The 20,842-nt window shown below is 36.9% G+C and overlaps 3 protein-coding genes across 3 annotated transcripts; all 3 read left to right on the forward strand.

Annotated features, from left to right (window-relative positions):
- Positions 1 to 1,608: 1,608 nt before the first annotated feature.
- On the forward strand, positions 1,609 to 6,505 carry LOC149025020 (palmitoyl-acyl carrier protein thioesterase, chloroplastic-like). Its single transcript, XM_089145218.1, has 7 exons — positions 1,609 to 1,909; positions 2,592 to 3,245; positions 3,346 to 3,479; positions 4,712 to 4,825; positions 4,938 to 5,109; positions 5,209 to 5,277; positions 5,764 to 6,505. The coding sequence occupies exons 2-7, from the start codon at positions 2,742 to 2,744 to the stop codon at positions 6,031 to 6,033; spliced, it is 1,263 nt and encodes a 420-aa protein (XP_089001344.1). The 5' UTR covers positions 1,609 to 1,909; positions 2,592 to 2,741; the 3' UTR covers positions 6,034 to 6,505.
- A 4,673-nt stretch (positions 6,506 to 11,178) lies between these two features.
- On the forward strand, positions 11,179 to 12,598 carry LOC149025021 (auxin-induced protein AUX22-like). Its single transcript, XM_089143053.1, has 3 exons — positions 11,179 to 11,699; positions 11,851 to 11,914; positions 12,295 to 12,598. Exons 1-3 carry the CDS (start codon positions 11,216 to 11,218, stop codon positions 12,419 to 12,421), a joined length of 675 nt encoding a protein of 224 aa, XP_088999179.1. The 5' UTR covers positions 11,179 to 11,215; the 3' UTR covers positions 12,422 to 12,598.
- Positions 12,599 to 17,874: 5,276 nt separating this feature from the next.
- Positions 17,875 to 19,375, forward strand: IAA15 (indole-3-acetic acid inducible 15). The gene is made up of 5 exons (XM_089143054.1): positions 17,875 to 18,181; positions 18,292 to 18,473; positions 18,574 to 18,685; positions 19,013 to 19,074; positions 19,170 to 19,375. Exons 1-5 carry the CDS (start codon positions 17,952 to 17,954, stop codon positions 19,205 to 19,207), a joined length of 624 nt encoding a protein of 207 aa, XP_088999180.1. The 5' UTR covers positions 17,875 to 17,951; the 3' UTR covers positions 19,208 to 19,375.
- The last annotated feature ends 1,467 nt before the right edge of the window (positions 19,376 to 20,842 follow it).

Genomic DNA, 20,842 nt, shown 5'->3' on the forward strand with positions numbered 1-20,842 from the left:
TAGCTGACCACCCAGATGAATTTTTCGCTTCAAATCAAATTTAGACCATTTCACGAACGCCTAATTAAATTGTCCAAATTTGATTTGGAACCCAAAATCTATATGAGCAGTGCCACTCCCTAGTAGTTTGCATTCTTTTCAACTTATTTTCACTCATACAAACATCAAAACCCTAGATGTGCTTATATGCATATAAATCAAATTTTAGAATGTGGAAATTATAGAAGTGCTAGCCCATTTGATGCTTCTATATGTACTCTTATTGGCCAATATCGTTAAGAAATCTCAAGATGACTCATCTAAATGTTTTAGAAATAGAGTCATCAAAATATGGTTTTTTGATTTGAGGTGCTCGTATCTCTACATAGATATGGTAGAAATGTAGAGTTGGAGAGGCACGCATTTCCTCTCCACCTAACTGCCTATTCTTCCATCCCTCGACCCCCGCACACGAGCCACACATACCCCTGGACTCATGAAATGATAGCATGGTGGACGTGTGTCATTGGTAGTCTAGATCCTTTTCACCCTGGCAGCCCATCTCATCTTCATTCGTTTAGTTAATGTTGGAATAATATCCAATCTAAATTCAAACTAATCGGATGGATAAAAAATATCCATATGGAATTTTAAATTCATTCTTGAATGTTGGTCCCAATTAATGTAATTAGTTATATACTTATATTAATGAATATCAACGATGCATTTTCTAAAATTAAACTCTAAAAAATCGAATAAATATCCAACTTAAAATTGACACATCCGAATTTAAAGCCGATTATTTAATTGAATCATCTAAATTCAAATATGAATAAAATAAAAAATAATTTTGAATGCTCTTAAACATATACAAATTCTTATCACTGGGCACTCATTGTATCATACAACCAACCATTATCATTTTATTTTCCTTAAAAACTGAATCTTGAACTCATCAGATTCCACGCAACCAAGCAGCATCTTCATCCCTTAGAGATATGGTGACGTTAGGTTCAAATGTTCCGTCAATCTAAGTTAGTCAAACAAATTTATTTTGACCAAATTCCTTATTCCTCTTATCAGTTGCAGTTAATTGAGGCTGGATCACCTCTTCGACCATTATTGACCACGAATTACAAGAGGGCCCACAAAGTTAAAGTGATGAAGTATTATTTTATTATTTTTTTACTCGTAGACCCCACATAATTTGTGGCTGTGTGTTGTAGGTTTTTGTCTTTTGGTTACCAAACCCCGATTTCCAAGGCTTTGCCCTGATTAATCCAGTGTTCGACCCGAGTATGTGTGTTGCAGTTAATTTACCCTTTTAAGAAAAAAGCAATTTACCCATTTGGATTAATTTTTTTTCTATCCAACGTTAAACCAAGACTGATAAATGTAAGGGTATTTCAGTAATTACAAGAATGTGGTGGTAGGAATATTGTTGAACTCACACGTTCTCCAGACAACTGTAACGTATAATAATAATAGAAGTTGGGACATTCGTTGAGAATAAAAACTTGACAGCTGGGCATTTCAGTAAATTGACAACAAGGCAAAAAGTAAGGATACACGGTACTTGAACGAGCGAGGCGGAAAGGCCAGGTGGCGGGTATAAAATGATGGTGTTGGACAGCCACTTCGCCACCCACGAGCCGCTGGCCAACGTCTCCGTTCTCTCTCTGTCTTCGCTTTCGCTCTGCTCTGGTCTTCCTCTGCGATTTGTAAGAGATAAAAAAAAAATTCCTTCTTACATTTTTGAAGTTTTGAGTTTTGCTGCGACAGAGTAATCCAAAATCCACAAGTAGAGGCGTGGAACGGCGAGAAGAGCACAAAAACCATCCAAAACCCTAAAAACTGAACAGAAAACCGTTAGAACGGCTGAAGACGGGAAGTTAATGTTGTTGAGCTGCTCATTTTCTTTCTGAAGAAGGTACTTTATTTGATTTTTTTTTCCTTTCTATTTTGTATTGCCCGTTCTTAGTTACCTGCTTAAAATGGTTAATGAGTTTTCTGATTCTGGAGTTGAATGGAGAGAAGATCGGGATTGTTTGATGCTTTTTTGGATAGTGGATCGAAAGGTTCTTGGATTTTAGGTCATTAGCTTTGGCCGTAGATGTTCATCCTTTTGTTTTCTGGATAGATAGGAGTTTTAGATCTGACGCTGTAATTTGTGGTTTTTGGAGACTTATTCGTTTCAAAAAAAATTGTGGCTTTTTCGGGAACAATTATAGGCGCCTCTGAGATCGGCCGCATTTCACCTTGCTGTGCTATTTTCTTTCCCTACTCTCAGATTTTCAGGATTTTCTGCTGAATGTACATTAAAAATTTCTCCTTTTCCCTTCGTTGTCTTCGATTCTCTTGTTAAATATTGTATTTTCAGAGATTCCTGAAACATCTCGCAACTTGTTTTTTCTTTCTTTATTTATTTAATTTATTGACATTTTCTTCTTTGGTTTCTAAAATTTAACCTTTTTCTCCCCCTATCTACCTTCCTTCTCACCGAATCAATTATAGAAAATTTAACCTTGGTCCTGCTTAGTTTAATATTTTGTTTCCATTTCGGTGGGAGGATCAGCGACTATGCTTTACAATACTTCTTCAATTTTTTGCAGATGTACTTGTCAGAATCTGGTGCATTATGACAAAAGTTCTAGTGTTTTCGACTTCTCTTGGTAGTTTGGACGCAGGAGTATAGGGTACTTTTGGGAGTGTTTTGGTCTGTAACACATTTTATCTCGTCGGAGGGTCTCATTCTTTTCATCATGGTTGCTTCAGCCGCCGCCTCAGCATTCTTCCCTGTTGCCCAGGCATCTTCGGGGAAGACATCAGCGATACTTGGAGGAGCATCAGACAACTTGGATACTCGCGGAATCAAGTCCAAAACCGCTCCTTCTTCAGGTGGTGTGCAAGTTAAGGCAACTGCCCATGCTCCTCCTAAGATCAACGGTACAACAGTCGGTGTTACCGCACCTACGGGAATCCCGAAGAACGATGACACAGCGTCGTCCCACCCCAGGACTTTCATCAATCAGTTGCCCGATTGGAGTGTGCTTCTTGCTGCCATCACGACGATCTTCTTGGCAGCTGAGAAGCAGTGGACGGTTTTTGATTGGAAGCCTAGGCGGCCTGACATGCTTGTTGACCCTTTTGGTCTCGGAAGGATCGTGCAGGATGGACTTGTTTTCAGTCAGAATTTCTCAATTAGATCATATGAGATAGGTGCGGATCAGACAGCTTGTATAGACACGTTAATGAATCATTTACAGGTGGGATCTGTTGTGCTTGTTATTCTTTGTATATCCCCAAACTATTTTTCAGGGGGACACCCTTATGTGTTTAATGACTGATGGGCTTTGGCTGTTACAGGAGACTGCACTGAACCATGTTAAGAGTGCGGGGCTTTTAGGGGATGGATTTGGTTCAACACCGGAAATGAGTAGAAAGAACCTGATATGGGTGGTCACTAAGATGCAGGTTCTTGTGGATCGCTATCCTTCATGGTAAGCAATTTTCCTATCTACTTGGTGTTTTGGTATTTCTTGGTTCTTTGAAGATATGTTCTAGTCACTAATGAGGACTATCTTCAGCTGTTCCTGTGTTTTTAGCTCTTTTTATGCTTTTGATAATTTTGTGTTTTGGACTTGACTATGTTTTTATGCTACTGCTTTATTTAGTAGCATAATCTGTTCTACTTTAACCCCTACTTGTAGATGTTACTCTAAGCATGAATAAGAGGTTTCATTAATATCTCTAGTATTTCTTAAATATCCTTTGAGAGTTGTCAGCTCACTTGGTTCACATCAGTATGTGCCGGAAGTTGTGGATACCCACGCAAATGTGATTTAAACGTAGTATCACTTACTTCGGAACTAAGGAGATGTGTAAGGCTCTGAACATTTTCCCCTCCCAGATCTCACTTTAACTTTAGCTTCATGCTCTGGGATGCTGTTGAAGTATTATGTTTTGCATGTTTGTTCATATGCGCCTATGAGGATCAACAATTGAGATATTGATGTTGACAGCCAATAACAATAGAAATACCGATTGGTTTTCTCCCCCATCTTTTAAAGTATATAGTATTAAACATTTTTACCCTTGAACTGATACAGAACCTCTATCCAGGATCGACCTGGTACTGATTTTATCTGGCAGATTTAATATGGACACCTTTTGCCATGTTGAGGATTGGCCTTTTGTGAATGAAAATGTAGGTCTTTGATTTCTAGGCTAATTAATCCCGTATTTACTTTTGAATGTTCTATATAAGGTCCTCCTCTTTGCCTCTTTAGTAAACACCTTTTCTAATTCAAGTTTTTTTCCCCCTTTTTCTTTCCTGTTGGTGCTGTAATATATTTCTGTATTGCTGACCCGTTTTAGTTGGGATAAGACCTGTTGTTGTTTGTTTGTTATATTTTCCATATGAATTAAGGGCTAAGCATTACTTGGTTGATCTAACTGGCTCAGAAATGGACAGTCGATCATAGTGTCTTGGGATGGCATTATCTTTTGCTTTGTGAGTCAATTTTATTTAGTTTTGGGATGGCATTATCTTTTCGGGTGAACTCTGTCCTGGAATGTGCTCTACACCACCCAAAAAAAAATACTTATAAATAAATAATGAAAGACAGAACTGTTGCCTGGACGATGTCACAATATCCTTCTTGCAGTTTTTCGAACATTTTGTTGATATGTAACTCATAATTGAGATGTACCCTACATTTTGGTTTGGTAGGGGTGATGTTGTTCAAGTGGATACTTGGGTCAACAGTTCTGGGAAGAATGGCATGCGACGTGATTGGCTTATACGGGATTGTAAGACTGGTGAAACACTTACACGAGCTACGAGGTAAGAAACTTAAATGGCTACTTGTGCTTGGTAATTTCATTCATGTTTGAGGGAATTTCCTTAGGTTTGGTGGAATTCTTCTGGTTTTGATTGTTTTCTTTTCTGCCTCTAGTGTGTGGGTGATGATGAATAAACACACACGGAAATTATCTAAAATGCCAGAGGAGGTTCGTGGTGAAATAGAGCCTTATTTCATTGATTGTCCTCCTATCCTGGAGGAGGATGGCAGAAAGCTGCCAAAGCTTGATGACAGCACAGCAGATCACATCCGAACTGGTTTAACCGTATGTCTAGGATTTATATTGTTTGGTATCTTTTTCTTTTTACAATATTTGTTGTCTAATTTATGATTGTGCTGTACTGAATTAACTCCTAATCTGCAGCCTCGGTGGAATGATTTGGATGTCAATCAACATGTGAACAATGTGAAGTACATTGGTTGGATTCTTGAGGTAGACCCATTCTGCAAATAATTTTTTCCTTTCGTCTTGGGTATATGTTGTCATGTAGGTTATATCTGTTTATGTTTTTTGGAGGAACCAAGTTGGGTGATATTTATGTTAGCACTTTGCGAAATAAGATGAGGTCTTAGTAGATACAGAGCTACTGGGGTATGGGGTTCAATTTTCCATTGGTTCCCAAATGTACCTTCCTTCCTTAGAGTGCACTGAAATGTATCATCCTTTGTGGCTGATTTTCAGCTGCAGGTCCTCCATTATTCTTTGAAAATTAGATCCTACATATTTGTCCCAGAGGTGGCTGGGTCAAGGTGTATATGTTTATATTTGTATAAGTTGAATACATTTCCTGCATGCTGTTCATTGTTGATTGTGATCTTTTGTTTGGTTGTTGGCATGTTTGGCTACCATCTCATAACTTCCTTTGAATTTCAATTTTGAATTTGGCAATTCTGATGTATGTGTTTGATGGTGTTGCAGAGTTCCCCGAACTCGGTTTTGGAGAGTAAGGAGCTCTACGGCCTGACTCTGGAGTACAGGAGAGAATGTGGGAAGGACGATGTGATTCAATCCCTGACTGCAGTCTGTGATGGTGTGCACGGCGAATCGGCAAATGTCGGTGGCATCGAGTGTGCACATTTGCTGCGCCTTGAAAACGGGGCTGAGGTTGTGAAGGGGAGGAGCCTATGGAGGCCGAAGCAGCGCCAGAACTTGGGCATCTCTGACCATGTTCCTCCATATAATGCATAGAGCTTCTTTGCGGTAACTACAGTCTTGCATCGCAAATTGCTTGTATGGAATCATGCTTGATGTCCTGATCACATTTGTTTCCTTTGGTCTCCCCCACCCTCACCTACCTCCATTTTTTAAAAATTTTTTTTTTTTTACTTTTAATTTATAATTTTCTCCGTAATATATGTCAGAAGCCCATGTAATTAGAGTGTCTGCTCGGTTGCTTGATGTTCTCTTCTTTTATCTCAGATGAATGCAAAGAAGGTTTTTCTTTCACCCCACATCATCATATTCTAACTCTTCCCCCCCTCCCCAACCACCTCTCCTCTGGTGAAGGTTCTATGGGGTCCAAGCTTGCGTTGAGAGAACATGCTGTTCGTAACTGCTTACGCGTTTTTTTCTTCTTCTTTTGGTTATATCTGTTATACAGGAAAAAAGTGTGAGATCAATTAACATTTTAATTAATAAAGATTTTGTTCACCAATTAGGTTTCGAAGTCGTGAGACCGAGCCAGAGGATGTCTGAAGCACGTTGTTAGAACTTATAAGATCTATCTATTCTGATTTTTATTGATAACAGAAGATCTATTCTACTCGGAAGAAGGCTCTAATGCCTAGAGTGCGCCACGTCACATGTAATTATTTTATATTTTTTTAAAGAGTCAGTAATATATGAAGATAGGACATTGCTTCAATGCCCAGGATCTTCTTGCGAAAGACTATTCTGGACCGTTGATCGAAATTTTGATCTCGACCGAGATTTCAGATCTGACGATTGAAACGTCGGCTTGACGATCATGCGCATTACCCAAGCAATTTCCGATCTGATGGGCTGGGCTGGTTAGGGTGGAAAAGCAGGTAAGGCAAAGTTGTTAGTTCTGTGAGGTGGGATGATGAGACAATTCTCGAATTTGGTCAGACTTTCGTTCAGCTTAAAGGGCTTTCCTCCGTTTCTCCCATCATATTCCATCACAAAGTGCTACTGATTTGGTGGGATTCTGATGGAAAAGGAACTGCAAGGGTTACGTTTAGTTCAATTTCTCATGCTGTTTCTGCCTGCGAAATCGCATTGAAAAGGTTAGGAGATTTTCGTAACCCATGATAAATGGTGAAGCAAACTTTCATTAACAAGTGAAGAAACATTGATGAGGTTGCAACAGCTATTGAAGATCCATGAGTTGAGGAAACCTTTCCTATGAATAGTTCTAGTCCACCCAAAAAGAACATTCACTTCCCATGGCAAGCAAGGTTCACACCATCACCACCAAAATGGCATAGTAACTGTACTGTTTGAAATATACTACTTGTGCAGTTGTGTACCATCCCCTCCCCCAACTTTTTAAGATTAGCTGAACTTTCTCCTAAAATTTCGATTCATTCTAATAACAATTTAAATCCCGTTACAATTTCAGCCATTAATTATATCAGATCTAATCATAATCATTGAATTTAGTTAATAGCTTTCAAATCTATCTTTTCTCGCACAATTTCTTCCCCACTTTCTTTGTTTCATGATATTTTGAAGTTTTAAATGGAAATAACACTAATCCTACAATTTTAGCCCCTATGCTTTATTTCAATATATTTTTATAATTGTATTATCTATATTTTAGTCCTATTAATTTACCTAAATTTTTAATGTGGGCTTCACATTGAAATATGAAAAAAAAATCAAAGGTGGGACCCACAATGGATCAAGCATGGGCCATGTGGTGAAAAGGCATTAGTGCTCGCCCAACCGCCCCCCCCCCCCTCCCAATGTCCAACCTTGACTCCACCCCTTGACTGCAGTGTTGCCATACTTTCTCAATGGGCTTTAGGCTAGGTGTCACAACTCATATAGGCCCAATTTAATACTTTCATGGACCAAGACAAAACTCGGCCATTTGCGTGGAATGGATGTAAACCCATTAAATGAAGACGAGTGTAGAGGACTATTTCTTTTTTTTGGTAAACAGCATTTCAAAAGAGGGGATGCAGTAGCGGTGACTTAGCGCCCCCCGCTACGCAATGTTCGGACTTTTTATCGAGTGCGACCTATGCAAGCATTAGCCCTGTGCACTACCAGCGCAAGCACTGGCCCCGTCAGCGGAGCCCCACCGGAGGCCTAGTATAGTGTAGAGGACTATTTCATTCTTTATGTGGAAGAGCGCAGGGATCCTCCACGTACTTGAATGCATCTGAGGCATCCAAATAGAATCCATTTGCAATTTTGAATGAAGGTTCATTGGAATGTGGGCTTAAGCAATCTACATTTTGTCCAAATCAGTCTCAAATTGACTAGTAAAGAGTCAAAGTAAACCCAAATCAACCCAGACCCAGAAGTTTCCCATGCTCTTACAATCAAAATCAAAATGATTTACTCTAGTTTCAGTCGATTCAATTTTCAATTTTAGATGGCTAATTCCGATTTCAGTCATAAAATTGACAGCCTTGAACCTGGCCAGCCATTGCTAGTCTCTATGGGAAGTTGGTGAGTCATAGAGGTGAAGTCGAAAGCAAATGGTCCATAAATTGGTTCTTTGCTTACAATCCAACACTGTTCTTGGCTTGTACAGCTTTTGTCACCTGCTTATGCTGTGGCTTCAAGTGGAAAGTGGTCCAGCAAGCCTACACCTCTACACCACATCACCATTCACTAACCATATTAGCTTTATTATCCATAGTTACCTTTTTTTTTCCTTTCTTCTTCATGTCTTGCCATTTTAGATAGCTAGATGAACATGGGAGATTAAAGTGATTGCGAGAATGAATCACCAATAGAAGTAATGGTCCTATTTTCAGCTCAGACATCTACATCTTGAGTGTATATATAACCAGACAAGTGAGTACTGTGAAATGACTTTGAAGGAGAGTGACATATATCAATCAACAGACAGATCAAGAATTTTCTAAGGCTACAAACTAGCCACAAAGTCATCATCTCTTCTAACAAACAGGAGCTTGTGGGCACTCACTCTTATATCTCTTTATTGTTGTTTTCTGAATAATATATCATATCACTCTCTTCCATTGTTGCTGTTTCCAAATGTTTTCCTCTCTGTGTGTAACAAATATTACTTGCTGATCAGATTAGTATTAAAGAGACCCATTAAACATCTTTATAGTTTGCTTCCAGTTAAGAGCAAATGATATCTATTCAATAAGGTAATCTATGACCTTATATGGCATAACCAGGGGTTACCCAGATGCCTGCATGAAACAAAAAGAAGTAAACCACTCTTCTTATGAGATTAGAAAACTTGTTAACACCATCTCTTCTCATGGCCATTGCTTTGAACATAATAGATGATAGAACTCTCTCTCTTCCCTCTCTGAGTCTTTCTGAACCCTCTCTGGTTATATTAATCTGCTGGTGGTTTATGTTATATGAATCAACTGGAGAAGACAAGGAGATCCCCACCAGAAAGGTATGCTTTTAATTCTTAGGAGGCCAGGACAAAGCATCATGGGTGACATGTCAGTGGGTTGGATAGGAACACAAGGAGTATCACCACACCCTACCCTCCCTCCAAGCCTTGCTTCACTTTTACGCGAAACCATTTTATGCAATGGACCGTCGAGATCAAAATTTTGATCTATGTTTCAATCTCGACCGTTGCCGAATGATCCGAAGCAAAATCCTTTGTTTTTTTTCCTTTTATCATTATTATTATTATTTTAAATAGAAGGCTTCTTTATACTTCCTTTCTCTTTCTCTTTTTCTTTTTTTGTGTAAAGAAGGTTGTTTATACTTCAACCCTTAAAAAGAGGGTGTCGATTTCACTAGTCATTTTGCACGTGAGATTCGAATCTTTTATGAGATAGAAAGGGTCCCATGCATGCCAATGTGATTTTGAATAATGTCTTAAGATTTAGAATTATAGAGATGATAATTCAAATAAAACTTATTGGGACCCCCAGGATGACTAGTTGGTATGTTTCAAGTTCAACTTATCATCTTTGAATCTTCTTCCTCTTTCACCTTTATTCAAAATTGAGGCTTGATTGAGCATGAAAGAAATGTGATCATTATTCAACATCATGTCTCTGATTTATTTTTCTTTTTTCACATTGTGTTTAGTATCATCAAAAGATACTCAAGTACGTAGTTTTCTCGTAGTTCATACTTTAATTCTCTAAGGTTCCCGAAATACGTACCTTCCGTCTTTTTTCACAACAAATTTAAACTCATAAAAGTTTGATCATAATTACTGTTTGCTCTCTATGATTCATATCAAATTATGATATTAAATGTAATTATGTGTAATTATTTGGAGAATATCCCAATCTTAGTAGTTGATTTATCTTGGATGATGCTCAGGCTATGTAAGACATTTTAAAACAGGACACCTGGTTTTTTTTGGAAAGTTGAGGTTCATCCAGGTCAGCTTGTACGCACCTTGATTGCATTCTCAGAGCGGAGACACTGTCTACAGAGTCGAACTCATGACCTTTCAACTAAGAAGTATGGATCTCTACCACTCTTAGTAGTTGCTTTATCTTGGATGATGCTCGGGCTATGTAAGACATTTTAAAACAAGACACCTGACCCATGACCCTCAATATCCTAGTTAAGCTAGCCTAGCCCTCACCCTAACCTTGACATTGATCCTTCAAGGTTGATCAGTTGCCTTGGGCAAAGCTAAACACTTCATCTTAGACCTAAACCACGAGACAATAAAACAATGCTCAGTTCAATATTGTTATCATACGAGTACCAAAATTAACATATGAAAGTGGTAGGATCAAGCTAGGTTGACCCTAGTCAAACACTAAACCCTGAATAGGCGTTAAGTAAATTGACCAGCTGAGGTTCATCCGGGTTAGCTTGCGCGCACCTTGGGTCGAACTCATGACCTTTCAACTGAGAAGTATGGATCTCTACCACTCTACCAATCCTACATCGGCTTGTTTTTTAGAAATTACATATTCTAAAATATAAAAAAAAATAATAATTGAAGGGTGAGGGCACTGCACATGGTGTGTTGTTGTGGTTGAGTAGATCAAACGGTGGAGATTAAAAGCAATGCATGGCATCAGGAAACCAAGAAAGCAACGAGATCTGCCCTAATTCCTAAATCTGAACCCTCTTTAAGTTCTTGGCCGGCCACCTTGTAATACATTTGATATATGGCGCCAAATGCTCCTCCACTTTTTGCTACTCGTTTGACCGACAACTCAGCCCCAGTTGACCTGTCATTGCCTTCTCTTTGTCTCTCATGTCTCCCTCTTTCTCCTCCACCTCTCTTCATATTAATCACATCAAATCAACCATTCAAGAAAGAAGAAAGAACAAGAAGAAGAACCCAAAAGATCACTTTGCGGCAATGGAAAAGGAAGAAGGTTTAGGGCTTGAAATTACAGAGCTGAGGTTGGGTCTTCCTGGTGGAGGTTCTTCAGTGGACACCAAGAAGAGGGTCTTCTCTGAGATTTTCACCAGCGATGAGAACAGCTCAAGCAGCGAGAAAGACCAGAACAACAACAACAACAACAAAACTCAAATCGTGGGGTGGCCACCGGTTAACTCTTACAGGAAGAAGAACAATTCTACTGCTGCTGCTCAAACTCATGAAACTCTGAAACTGTACGTCAAGGTTAGCATGGATGGAGCACCTTTTCTGCGTAAAATCGATTTGAAAACTCATAAAGGCTACTCTGATCTTGCTCTCGCCTTCCAACATCTCTTTGGTTGCCATGGCATCGGTAAGATAATTTCTAGCTATTTCTGTTTTTCTTATTTTCTGACGCTTTAATTTGATCTTCTTAGGCAGCCATGCAATATTAAGAAGAACATGAGTAACATTCATAAAAAAAAAATTAATAACTAAAAATTACTTCTGCAATTTTGGTTCAGAATATATTCCCATTTATGAAGACAAAGATGGAGACTGGATGCTGGTTGGTGATGTTCCCTGGGAGTAAGTTTCTCTATCTCTTCAACTACCTTATTCATTATATCTCTTCAACTACCTTATTTATTATACTTTCCTTATTTCTTATTTTCCATAACTCCATATAATATGATAAGAACCAGATTAAACAATGGTCTTGGAGTTTGTGCTGAACTTTTTTTTTTAGGGTCAACAGACCAATCTGTCCATAGTCTTTGAAGAGCTATAGCTGAAGCAGGCTCTAATATTGCTGAGTTTTTGGGCATCACTGAAGCTAGGGTTCCATTATAGTTGACCATGTCTCTAAGTCTCTTTCTGAGAAATGTTAATTTCAGCTCATTAAGAGGGGAAAAAGAGTAATTATATTATGAACGTTAATCTTATATATAATTAATTGATTTTTGCAGGTTGTTTACTGAGTCATGCAGAAGGTTAAGGATAATGAAACAATCAGATGCCAAAGGCTTTGGAGTTCAGTTCAAACAGGCTGATGGGGAAACACACGCTGATGATGATGATGATCTCAAACTATGACTTGTTTGTTTTAATAGGAGATATATAGGACACTTAAAATTTCTGTAATCCCAGTAAGGGAGAAGTCTTTTATTTTTTTTCTTTTTGGTAATCCCAGTAAGGGAAAAGTCATTTCTGTCTTAGATCTTCAGTTACTTGATTATAATTTATATTATAGAGAAGAAACCAATCTTGTTCTTGTTCTTGCTCAAAATGTTGCTTACTTGAATTGTTTGAGGTTAGCACTGATTTGGAGAAGAAAAAACAAAGAGAGGGAAAGAGGGGAAAATTCAATTAAAAGAGTTATTTTTTATTTATTATTATTCATTTTAATTGAACAAAAATTACATCTTCTTCTTTCTTTCTTGTAATCATTCTTACTCTGCTATTATCATATTTTTATGTGAGACAACAATAAAATAAAATAAAATACAAGTATATCATTTTCATGAATTTTATTTGACGAATTATTCCACTCGTTGGATTTAAAGTTTTGAACCAACATATATAACTAGACATATTACTAATGAATTTATAATCCATCCCTATTGACAGCTCAAAGAACAAGATTTGCTAGCAATCAATCGTAGGCAAGTTTCTTGATAATCAATGGTCAACTTTCTTCTATGGTAACTCCTACTTCAAGAGAAGTTGAATCCCAATTTCTATCTCAGAGACAACATCTTAGACTTAAACCACTACTTCACTGGCATTATACTATGAACAATCTGTTGGAATTGTCAATATTCAATAAAATATCATGGTATGACTAGATTTAAAGAATCATTTCTTTTTGAATTCCCTTATTGTGAACCTTTAACCACTATTTTATCGAATGTGGTGGTTTTTTTCCAATCTAAGTCAAATTGCCGAGCATTCAACCAAATGTTGTTAAAAAATTTCAAGTGAAAATAATATCATTAATAGAATACATGTACATAGAGAATAAAAGAACTTTGGGATTCGGTCGTCTAAGGATTAGTGATGATCACTCTCACACAATAATATATTCTAAGATATCATGACTATTTCAAACTGTGGATGGAAAACATTAGTTGTATCCCATGGAATTAATTAAAACACAAGCTAAGTAGTTCAATCTAAACAAAGCAAATGATTCTCGACAAGAATAACATTAGGATCAGGTGCAGTTCTTGGTTCATTGAAACCTTTAATTACGGCTTCAACCACACATAATTTAATTCAAAGTTCAACTGGTAACATGCATTAGCAGTACTAAAATGTATGTATATGCATGCATGCACGTAGCATTGGATACCAAAACCTGGATTCAAGCTATAAATCCTTGGCATATATATATATGCTTGGTCAAAGTAATTATAAACTTGTTTAAGAGTGAGAGAGGGAGACTCTTTTGGTGCATGCATAGGTGTTAGGTCCCATGTTATGCACGAGCCATTCACATGATTATTATTGCATAAAATGATGAACCCTAAACTTGATTTGAGACATGGTTTTTGTATTTGTACATTTCTAGTAAACATTATATACTATGGGCAGTTTATCACATTTATTTGTTTTTTAAAAAAAAATTACATACAATTGAATAGAAAACAAGAAAGAGACACGGATTGTACTTTGATTCACTTCAATGTGGGTTATGTCCAACATTAGGTTTTTCAGTGTATTCTTCTCAAACAACTATTACAGATGTGCTATTACAAGTGAATATATATAGATGCACTCAGAAACTCTAAGCCATAGTTATTCATGGGTCTAAGCCCAAACTGTAAAGAAACTTCTAAGCTCAAAAAACCTTGGATCCTCTAGAGGCTCCAGGAGACGCTGTTGCCCCCACACCCCTAGCGAGGGCGGCCTAACCCTCTCATCGGAAAGCGAGACTCCTCATGTCCGTCAACAATATAATGTGAAACATGAAACATACTCAACATATAAGATGGAAAGAAGAGAGAAATGAGACGTTGGAAAGTAAACTCACGGACATAGTTCACGTGTTGACTCACCATGAGATCTTCAGACAATATTAATTAATTGATGAAAACAAACTCGACATTAGTGGTGAATTTTCAAAATATCACACCAATGAGAAAGAAGGTAGGAATAAGGTTTAGTCTTGTGGAATGATCATATATTATTTGAAGAAGAAAATATTAATGTGAACCTTTTGATTCTCGTGGGTATCTCTATCTTATTTTGATAAACTCAACAAAACATACCACTTCTTACATGGGGTCATCGTCAAAGAGCTCTCGCTCTTGCTCTTGTGGTCCTGGTCCAGCAGAACCATAACTAAACTGGTCCACTATGTTCCCTGGGCCCCACATCCCATACTGAAGCACGGGATCTGCCTGTGGTCCCATGTCACACGGGGTTGAACCACCAGGACCCAGGACCCACTACCCTTCCGCAAAACGGACTCGGTTGACCTGACCCACTACCCTTTTTCTGAGTTCAACCGGGTCAAACTTGGAAGCTTGCCTCCTTCGTGGATAGCTCTTTTACGCGTTAAGAGGGCAGTTTGGGTATTTCAAAAGCAGAACTTATGGCCTTATGGGCGTTTCCGCGTTTGTACACGGTGGAAGCTTTTAGCTTTTTGTTTTTTAAAATGCCAATAAAGGACCTGTGTAGATTTAATAAATCCATGGGGATCCCCGACCCGTTACACACTGCGTGGGCTTAAGATATGATTTGACTGTTTTGTCCGCCACCAACTAATAAAGAATCTGTCACATCGGTTAGGGCTTTCCCCGACACGTGATTCAATACTAAAAAAAGAAAGTCTCGGAAATTACGTATTCTGTTCAAACTCATTATCATATTGATTCTTCTAGAAAGATTCGCTTAGAAATTTTATTTAAATATGTTAGTGATATGACTATCATACCCCTGCTTACCAACTATGTTACCGCCATGACCGGATTCAAATCTTTGCTTATTAAACGAACATCCACCGTTAAGTTAGTTTGAAAATTCAAAAGGAAGCAACTCTCAATGCAACTACCATTTATTTACTATACAATTATAGTTTAAGGTCAAGATATTCAAATATATTTTTTCATAAAAACTTACTGAGGTAAAGTTACATAGAAAAATTACCTCATGAATTTTACACTCCTTTAAGTAAGTTAAATTATTTTTGAGAAAATTTTAAATTAATTAAAACTAGAATTAATTCTTTCCCTATCTCGGACTTCAAATAGTGAATATTAATTGCCATGAATGCAAATTGTGAAAAAGGTGGCATGGGACTAGATAGTAATACTATTCTATTGGCCTTTTCCACACTATAAGATTTCTATCTAAGCCATTCTTAAATTAGACTTTCGGGCATAAAATTTAAATTTAAACTAATAATGATTTATCCAAATAAATGTCATTTTTCATTTCATGACAAGGAAAATAGTCATTTCACCCATCTTGTTTCTTGTATTCTTGTTGCAAAAACCATGTCTCTTGGCAGATTTTTTTTTTTTTTTTATAAATATTTTGAGTATAAAAGATGAATTAGTGACAAATGATTATTTCTATCATCTCCATAACCATAGATTCATTTATTTTCTTAACCTAAATGTTTGTATTTTACATTTTTTTTTTTGGTCAACTTTTGTATTTTACATTATTTAGGGAAGATATGGATCCAAATTTTAAATTAGATCTATCGCATCCAATAGTTATCTCCAAATATTGTAATAATTTATTATTCCTTTGGCCAAACATGAACCAAAATCGAAAAATATTGTCTTTTCACTTAAAGAAGTAAGTGTTAATGCAATTTTTTTTTTTTTTTTTTTTTAATAAAAACACAATCTTGTTGCCAAACAACATACCTCAAAGTGTTTTTTCTTCTTTCGGCAAATATACCAAGACATTACGAATAATGGCAGGACAAAAACTTTACATAGCACGGTAAATCTAAATCATCATTTCTTAACGAAATTAAAGAAAAAAGTTTCTTTAAAATAAATCTTGTGATTTTGATTGAGTTAGATATTGTCTTCATAATGATAGGATAGGTAACCATTTTGCCTTGCGTGTGAAACATGTTCTCCAAAAAAGTTAGAGACACAAAAGCTAAATAAGGGTCTATGTCCCTCGAAATATAGCTTACTTTACATGAAAATTAGAATCTCATGGTTCCATTAATTACTTTAATTTGATTCTTTCTTTGACTAATTAGACATTACCCTGGTTTCAAGTGCTTTTAGAATTCTTATGGGTCTACCATGTTCTACCTAATAATGTCAATCAAGAAAACGTACTCAAGAAGGATCTTTTTTTCATGCCCCTTAATATTCATAGCAATTTAAAGTGTCGGTCTTCGAATATGTTTTGATGCAATACAATACATGCCCTTTAGAAGAAAACTGAGAAATATATCATTGTATTCAAATCAAAGGTTTAAAGTATCCCACAATACCAAACGATACTAGCCGATGCGTAATCATATTTGACACATCCGATATGATACATCTCGATACGTGTCTCAATTGAATTATACTACATTATCTAGAGCGATACAATACTCGATACAGGATGATACACCTCTTAAAATCACTTGACCGATACAATACTCGATACTGATACTTTAAACCTTGATTCAAGTCGCTAGTATGTGGTTCTTCTTTTTTTTTTGGGGTCAAACTCAAGCGTTGCTATGGTATTTTATTCTTTTGAATATCTTGAATTATATTTTATTTTTTGAGATAAAGAATCTTGAATTATGCAAGGGTAGTATAGTCATAAAGAAATATGGGTATTAATGTCATTTGGCATGTTATCGGCAAAGAAAAAGGTAATTTGATAAAGTAGAGAAAGTGAAAAGACTCGGAAGGAACAGAAGACCCCTAAATGCCGGTCATAAGACTCATGACTCATGATTACGACGGCAATTCCATTTCCCAAAAGCCGCGTGCGCCACTGGTTTAGTCTTCACACGTGTCGGTCTCTCACATCTTTTATTTTTTAATGCTGTAAAGTTAAGAGGGGGAGACACGTTACCGACATGCCAACAAGCTCACATGCTTGTCGCGGGTCCCATCGGTGTTTTTTTTTTTTTTTTTTTTTTTTTTTAAATTTATTTTCATTCACATGGACTTCTTCGCAAAAGTTGACTCGCAACCTTATCACCCACAAACATAGTGTCCCCACTTGTTTTCCCAGAACCTTTAGCCGAGGATACCAATCTAACGGTTAAAGAGTGGTACCGTTTTCTACAGAGTCATACACGGTAGCAATACTTTTTTTTTTTTTTTCTTGTGCAGAAAATCTGAAACAGATCTAAGCGACAAGAGGCCACCCAAACTCCAAAGCAGTCCGTATAATAGACATACTCATTCGTCATTACTAATCAGCTCCAACTGGTGGGACCCTCAGAACAAATCGCAACGGCTATTACACGTCCACGTGGAAGATAGCGAGTGGTTGATTGGAAATCCTTCGTAACTGAGATTCTCCATTGACAATATAAAGATTACACATAAGGGATAAGGCGAAAGGGAACTCTATCGCCCAAATCTAGCTTACCTGAGCAGAAAGAGCGCATTTGAAGAAAAGCAAAGCAGCGACGAAAATGTCATCGGAGACGGCGAGTAATTTGCCGGCGGCAGTTTTCACCGGCCTGAATTTCAAGGAAACGGAGCTGACGTTAGCTTTGCCGGGAGATTCTCGTGCTGAGACGGCATCAAAGAACAACAGTAGTAAGAGAGCATTCTCTGAAACCGTGGATCTGAACCTCGGAAGCTCTAGCAAAGATCAACCGGAAACCGGTCACTCCGGCGCCGGAAAACTACCGGCAGAGAAGTAAGAAGAACTCAATTTGTTTTTTGAAATTCAGAATTCTTGATTGTTTCTTTAGAGACTAGATTCAGAATTCTGTAAAATTGATGTTGAATTCGTGGTACTTTTCTCAGGACACAGGTAGTTGGATGGCCGCCGGTGAAATCGTTTAGAAAGAACGTATTGAAAAGCTGTACATACGTAAAGGTTGCCGTTGATGGAGCACCGTACCTACGTAAGGTAGACTTGGAATTGTATTCCAGCTATGAACAGCTCTTGAGCGCTTTGGAGAAGATGTTCACTTGCTTCACAATCTGTAAGTATCTCTTTCTTTTTTTACCCCCAATTTTGGTGTCAATTTGAAGCGCTTATGAGAAAGGAAGGAATTCGAGTTGAAATTGATTGTTTCGTTATAGGTAATTATGAGAACGAGAAGAAACTTGTGGATCCTGTTAATGGAACTGAATATGTTCCGACCTACGAAGATAAAGATGGCGATTGGATGTTAGTCGGAGACGTTCCATGGAAGTAAGTTTTCCGAACTAACCTCAGGGATTGGTGAAGAAATTCATCAAATTAATTATATTTAATTCCTAAAAGTAGTCTATCTAGTTAAGAATATTCTGGTTCGTTTTCTACTTCCATAAATATCTTCTAACATGTTAGGTTTAAATAGTTTAACAGAATCAACTAGTTAAATCTTCTTAAGATCTCCCGATCTAAACTCATGAATTTCGTGTTTGCTTCCATTCGATTCTCATTAACGGAATTTCAAATTTGTGACTCTGTTTCCCGGAATTTCAATGATTCTTTGTTTGGTTCTTACCAATCTGTTTGTTTCTTTTGGATTTACAGAATGTTCATCGTTTCATGCAAGAGGATTCGATTGATGAAAAGTACAGAAGCAATTGGATTAGGTATTATAATTTTCTTAATTAATTTCTCCGTAGCTTATCTTCTTTGTCAAAGATATCATCGTTAACACATCATATGGTTATGGTTGATGTTGCAGCACCAAGAACGCCTTCAAAATGCAGCAGCAAGAGCTGAGGAAGAAGAAGCCATGGAAGATTTCTTAGATTGATAAGAATACATGTACAGAGACTTAATATTAAACCCCCTACCCCCTTGTTTTCAATCTTATTTTGTTGGGGAGTTTTGTTAATTAATCCAATGAGAGCAATAGAGAAATAAGAGAGACCTGCCCTGTTAACCATATACTACTGAATGACTGGTGCAGTGATGTTTAGTTTCGGCTCTTTATATTTTCAAAATTTAATTACAGATACTTCTGATTCTCAAAGAGTTAAATTTTTTTCTTCTTCTTTTAATTCGTTTTTTATATGATAAAAATCATTAATCTTTGTTTATAGTTATTTTGAGTGAAGATCTGGAACCCTAATATGTGGGGATTTATTGAGTGGAGGTTTAGACTTTTTGTCTCTCAAAGAAGAAGGATATATTTATTACATGTGTCTTTTCAAAGGTCTAATTTTTTATGTTAATTGTCATATATTTATATAAAAAAAAAATGAAAAGAAGACATGAATGAGTTCATTCAATTTCTAAAAAATTTGAAGGTTTTGGAAGCTAAGAAGAAGGCACCTTGCATGAATCAATCTCTTTGCGAGCATGAAAGAACAAGTTAAGAACTATATTAGATTACTATCTTTCACAGTGATTTTAGTTTTTTGAGAAATTTATTTCAGATTTTCACAACCTAGCATTTAAATTGTTTTGGGTCTCAAGTAAAACCCTATTCTAGTATTTTTCCAACAAGCTTAATGCTTAAGTTATCGCTAGGTATTGCAATTGCAAACACAATGATGCGTGGGAACTGGATGAAAATTAGAGGAAAATATTATAAAGAGAAAGCAAAATAGAACTAATGTTATTTTTCTTCAAAGAAAAGGATAAATATTCTAGTTGGGTTGGGATAACTAGATACGTCTCTATATACCTTATTATATTTCCGCTTATTAATAAAATTGACCTTTTAGCAAAAACAAAAAAAAAGCAAAGGAAAAACACAAACCCAACATGAGGTTAGCTTGAAACCATAAGAAAAACGCTAAGATTTGGTTCTCCGCCGGTTTGAAAGAAGATTCAAAACTTACTATTTGCTAATAAACCTCGGAGTCTTCATGACGTCATTTACAAAGTTTGGTGAGCATCTTTCTTAACGTATTCTTACTCAAATAATTTTTGTCGAGACGCTACAAGTCTAAAACTATAGTCTACCGACCAATACATCGAAATCTGCCGTCGTAGGTGAGAAAACATATTAAGCTATGTTTACTTGAATGGATATCCATTTTCCACTTAAGACTTAATCTAAACCAACCATGCCTGCAACATGACTGCATGATTCAGGTTGTGCTAGTTTAGCATTCCTGGATTAATTAGGTTAGCTTTTACAACCATGCTTGCAGTGTAATCCCTTTTAGTCAGGCAAGGCTAAAGAGAAATGTGCTTATACCATGCTTAAAGCAGTAAAGAAGACAGGGATTAGGTTGAGTTGCCCTATTGCTTGCCCTTGGTGGCAAGTTAAATCACTGGATTAGCATTTCAATTAGGTACAAACCTAATGTTTGGTAGTCACAGAACTTCCCCATAAGGCAAGATTAAACAAACTAATTAAAGGGTTAGTTCCCTGATCAAGCAATTAAGGAAATCATCTCAGCC

Source organism: Hakea prostrata, chromosome 2 (assembly GCF_041222555.1).
Source record: "Hakea prostrata isolate BN-2017 chromosome 2, UWA_Hpros_2, whole genome shotgun sequence".
In the NCBI taxonomy this organism is placed as follows: Eukaryota; Viridiplantae; Streptophyta; class Magnoliopsida; order Proteales; family Proteaceae; genus Hakea; species Hakea prostrata.

What these genes read in the sequence shown, in the direction of transcription:
- LOC149025020 (XM_089145218.1), top strand. Translation starts at nt 2,742, where the DNA reads ATGGTTGCTTCAGCCGCCGCCTCAGCATTCTTCCCTGTTGCCCAGGCA. An exon ending in ACATCCGAACTGGTTTAACC is followed by an intron (nt 5,110 to 5,208) that starts GTATGTCTAGGA and finishes CCTAATCTGCAG; the next exon opens with CCTCGGTGGAATGATTTGGA. An exon ending in ACATTGGTTGGATTCTTGAG is followed by an intron (nt 5,278 to 5,763) that starts GTAGACCCATTC and finishes ATGGTGTTGCAG; the next exon opens with AGTTCCCCGAACTCGGTTTT.
- LOC149025021 (XM_089143053.1), top strand. Translation starts at nt 11,216, where the DNA reads ATGTCTCCCTCTTTCTCCTCCACCTCTCTTCATATTAATCACATCAAA. An exon ending in CTTTGGTTGCCATGGCATCG is followed by an intron (nt 11,700 to 11,850) that starts GTAAGATAATTT and finishes ATTTTGGTTCAG; the next exon opens with AATATATTCCCATTTATGAA. An exon ending in GTTGGTGATGTTCCCTGGGA is followed by an intron (nt 11,915 to 12,294) that starts GTAAGTTTCTCT and finishes TGATTTTTGCAG; the next exon opens with GTTGTTTACTGAGTCATGCA.
- IAA15 (XM_089143054.1), top strand. Translation starts at nt 17,952, where the DNA reads ATGTCATCGGAGACGGCGAGTAATTTGCCGGCGGCAGTTTTCACCGGC. An exon ending in GTTCACTTGCTTCACAATCT is followed by an intron (nt 18,474 to 18,573) that starts GTAAGTATCTCT and finishes GTTTCGTTATAG; the next exon opens with GTAATTATGAGAACGAGAAG. An exon ending in TACAGAAGCAATTGGATTAG is followed by an intron (nt 19,075 to 19,169) that starts GTATTATAATTT and finishes TTGATGTTGCAG; the next exon opens with CACCAAGAACGCCTTCAAAA.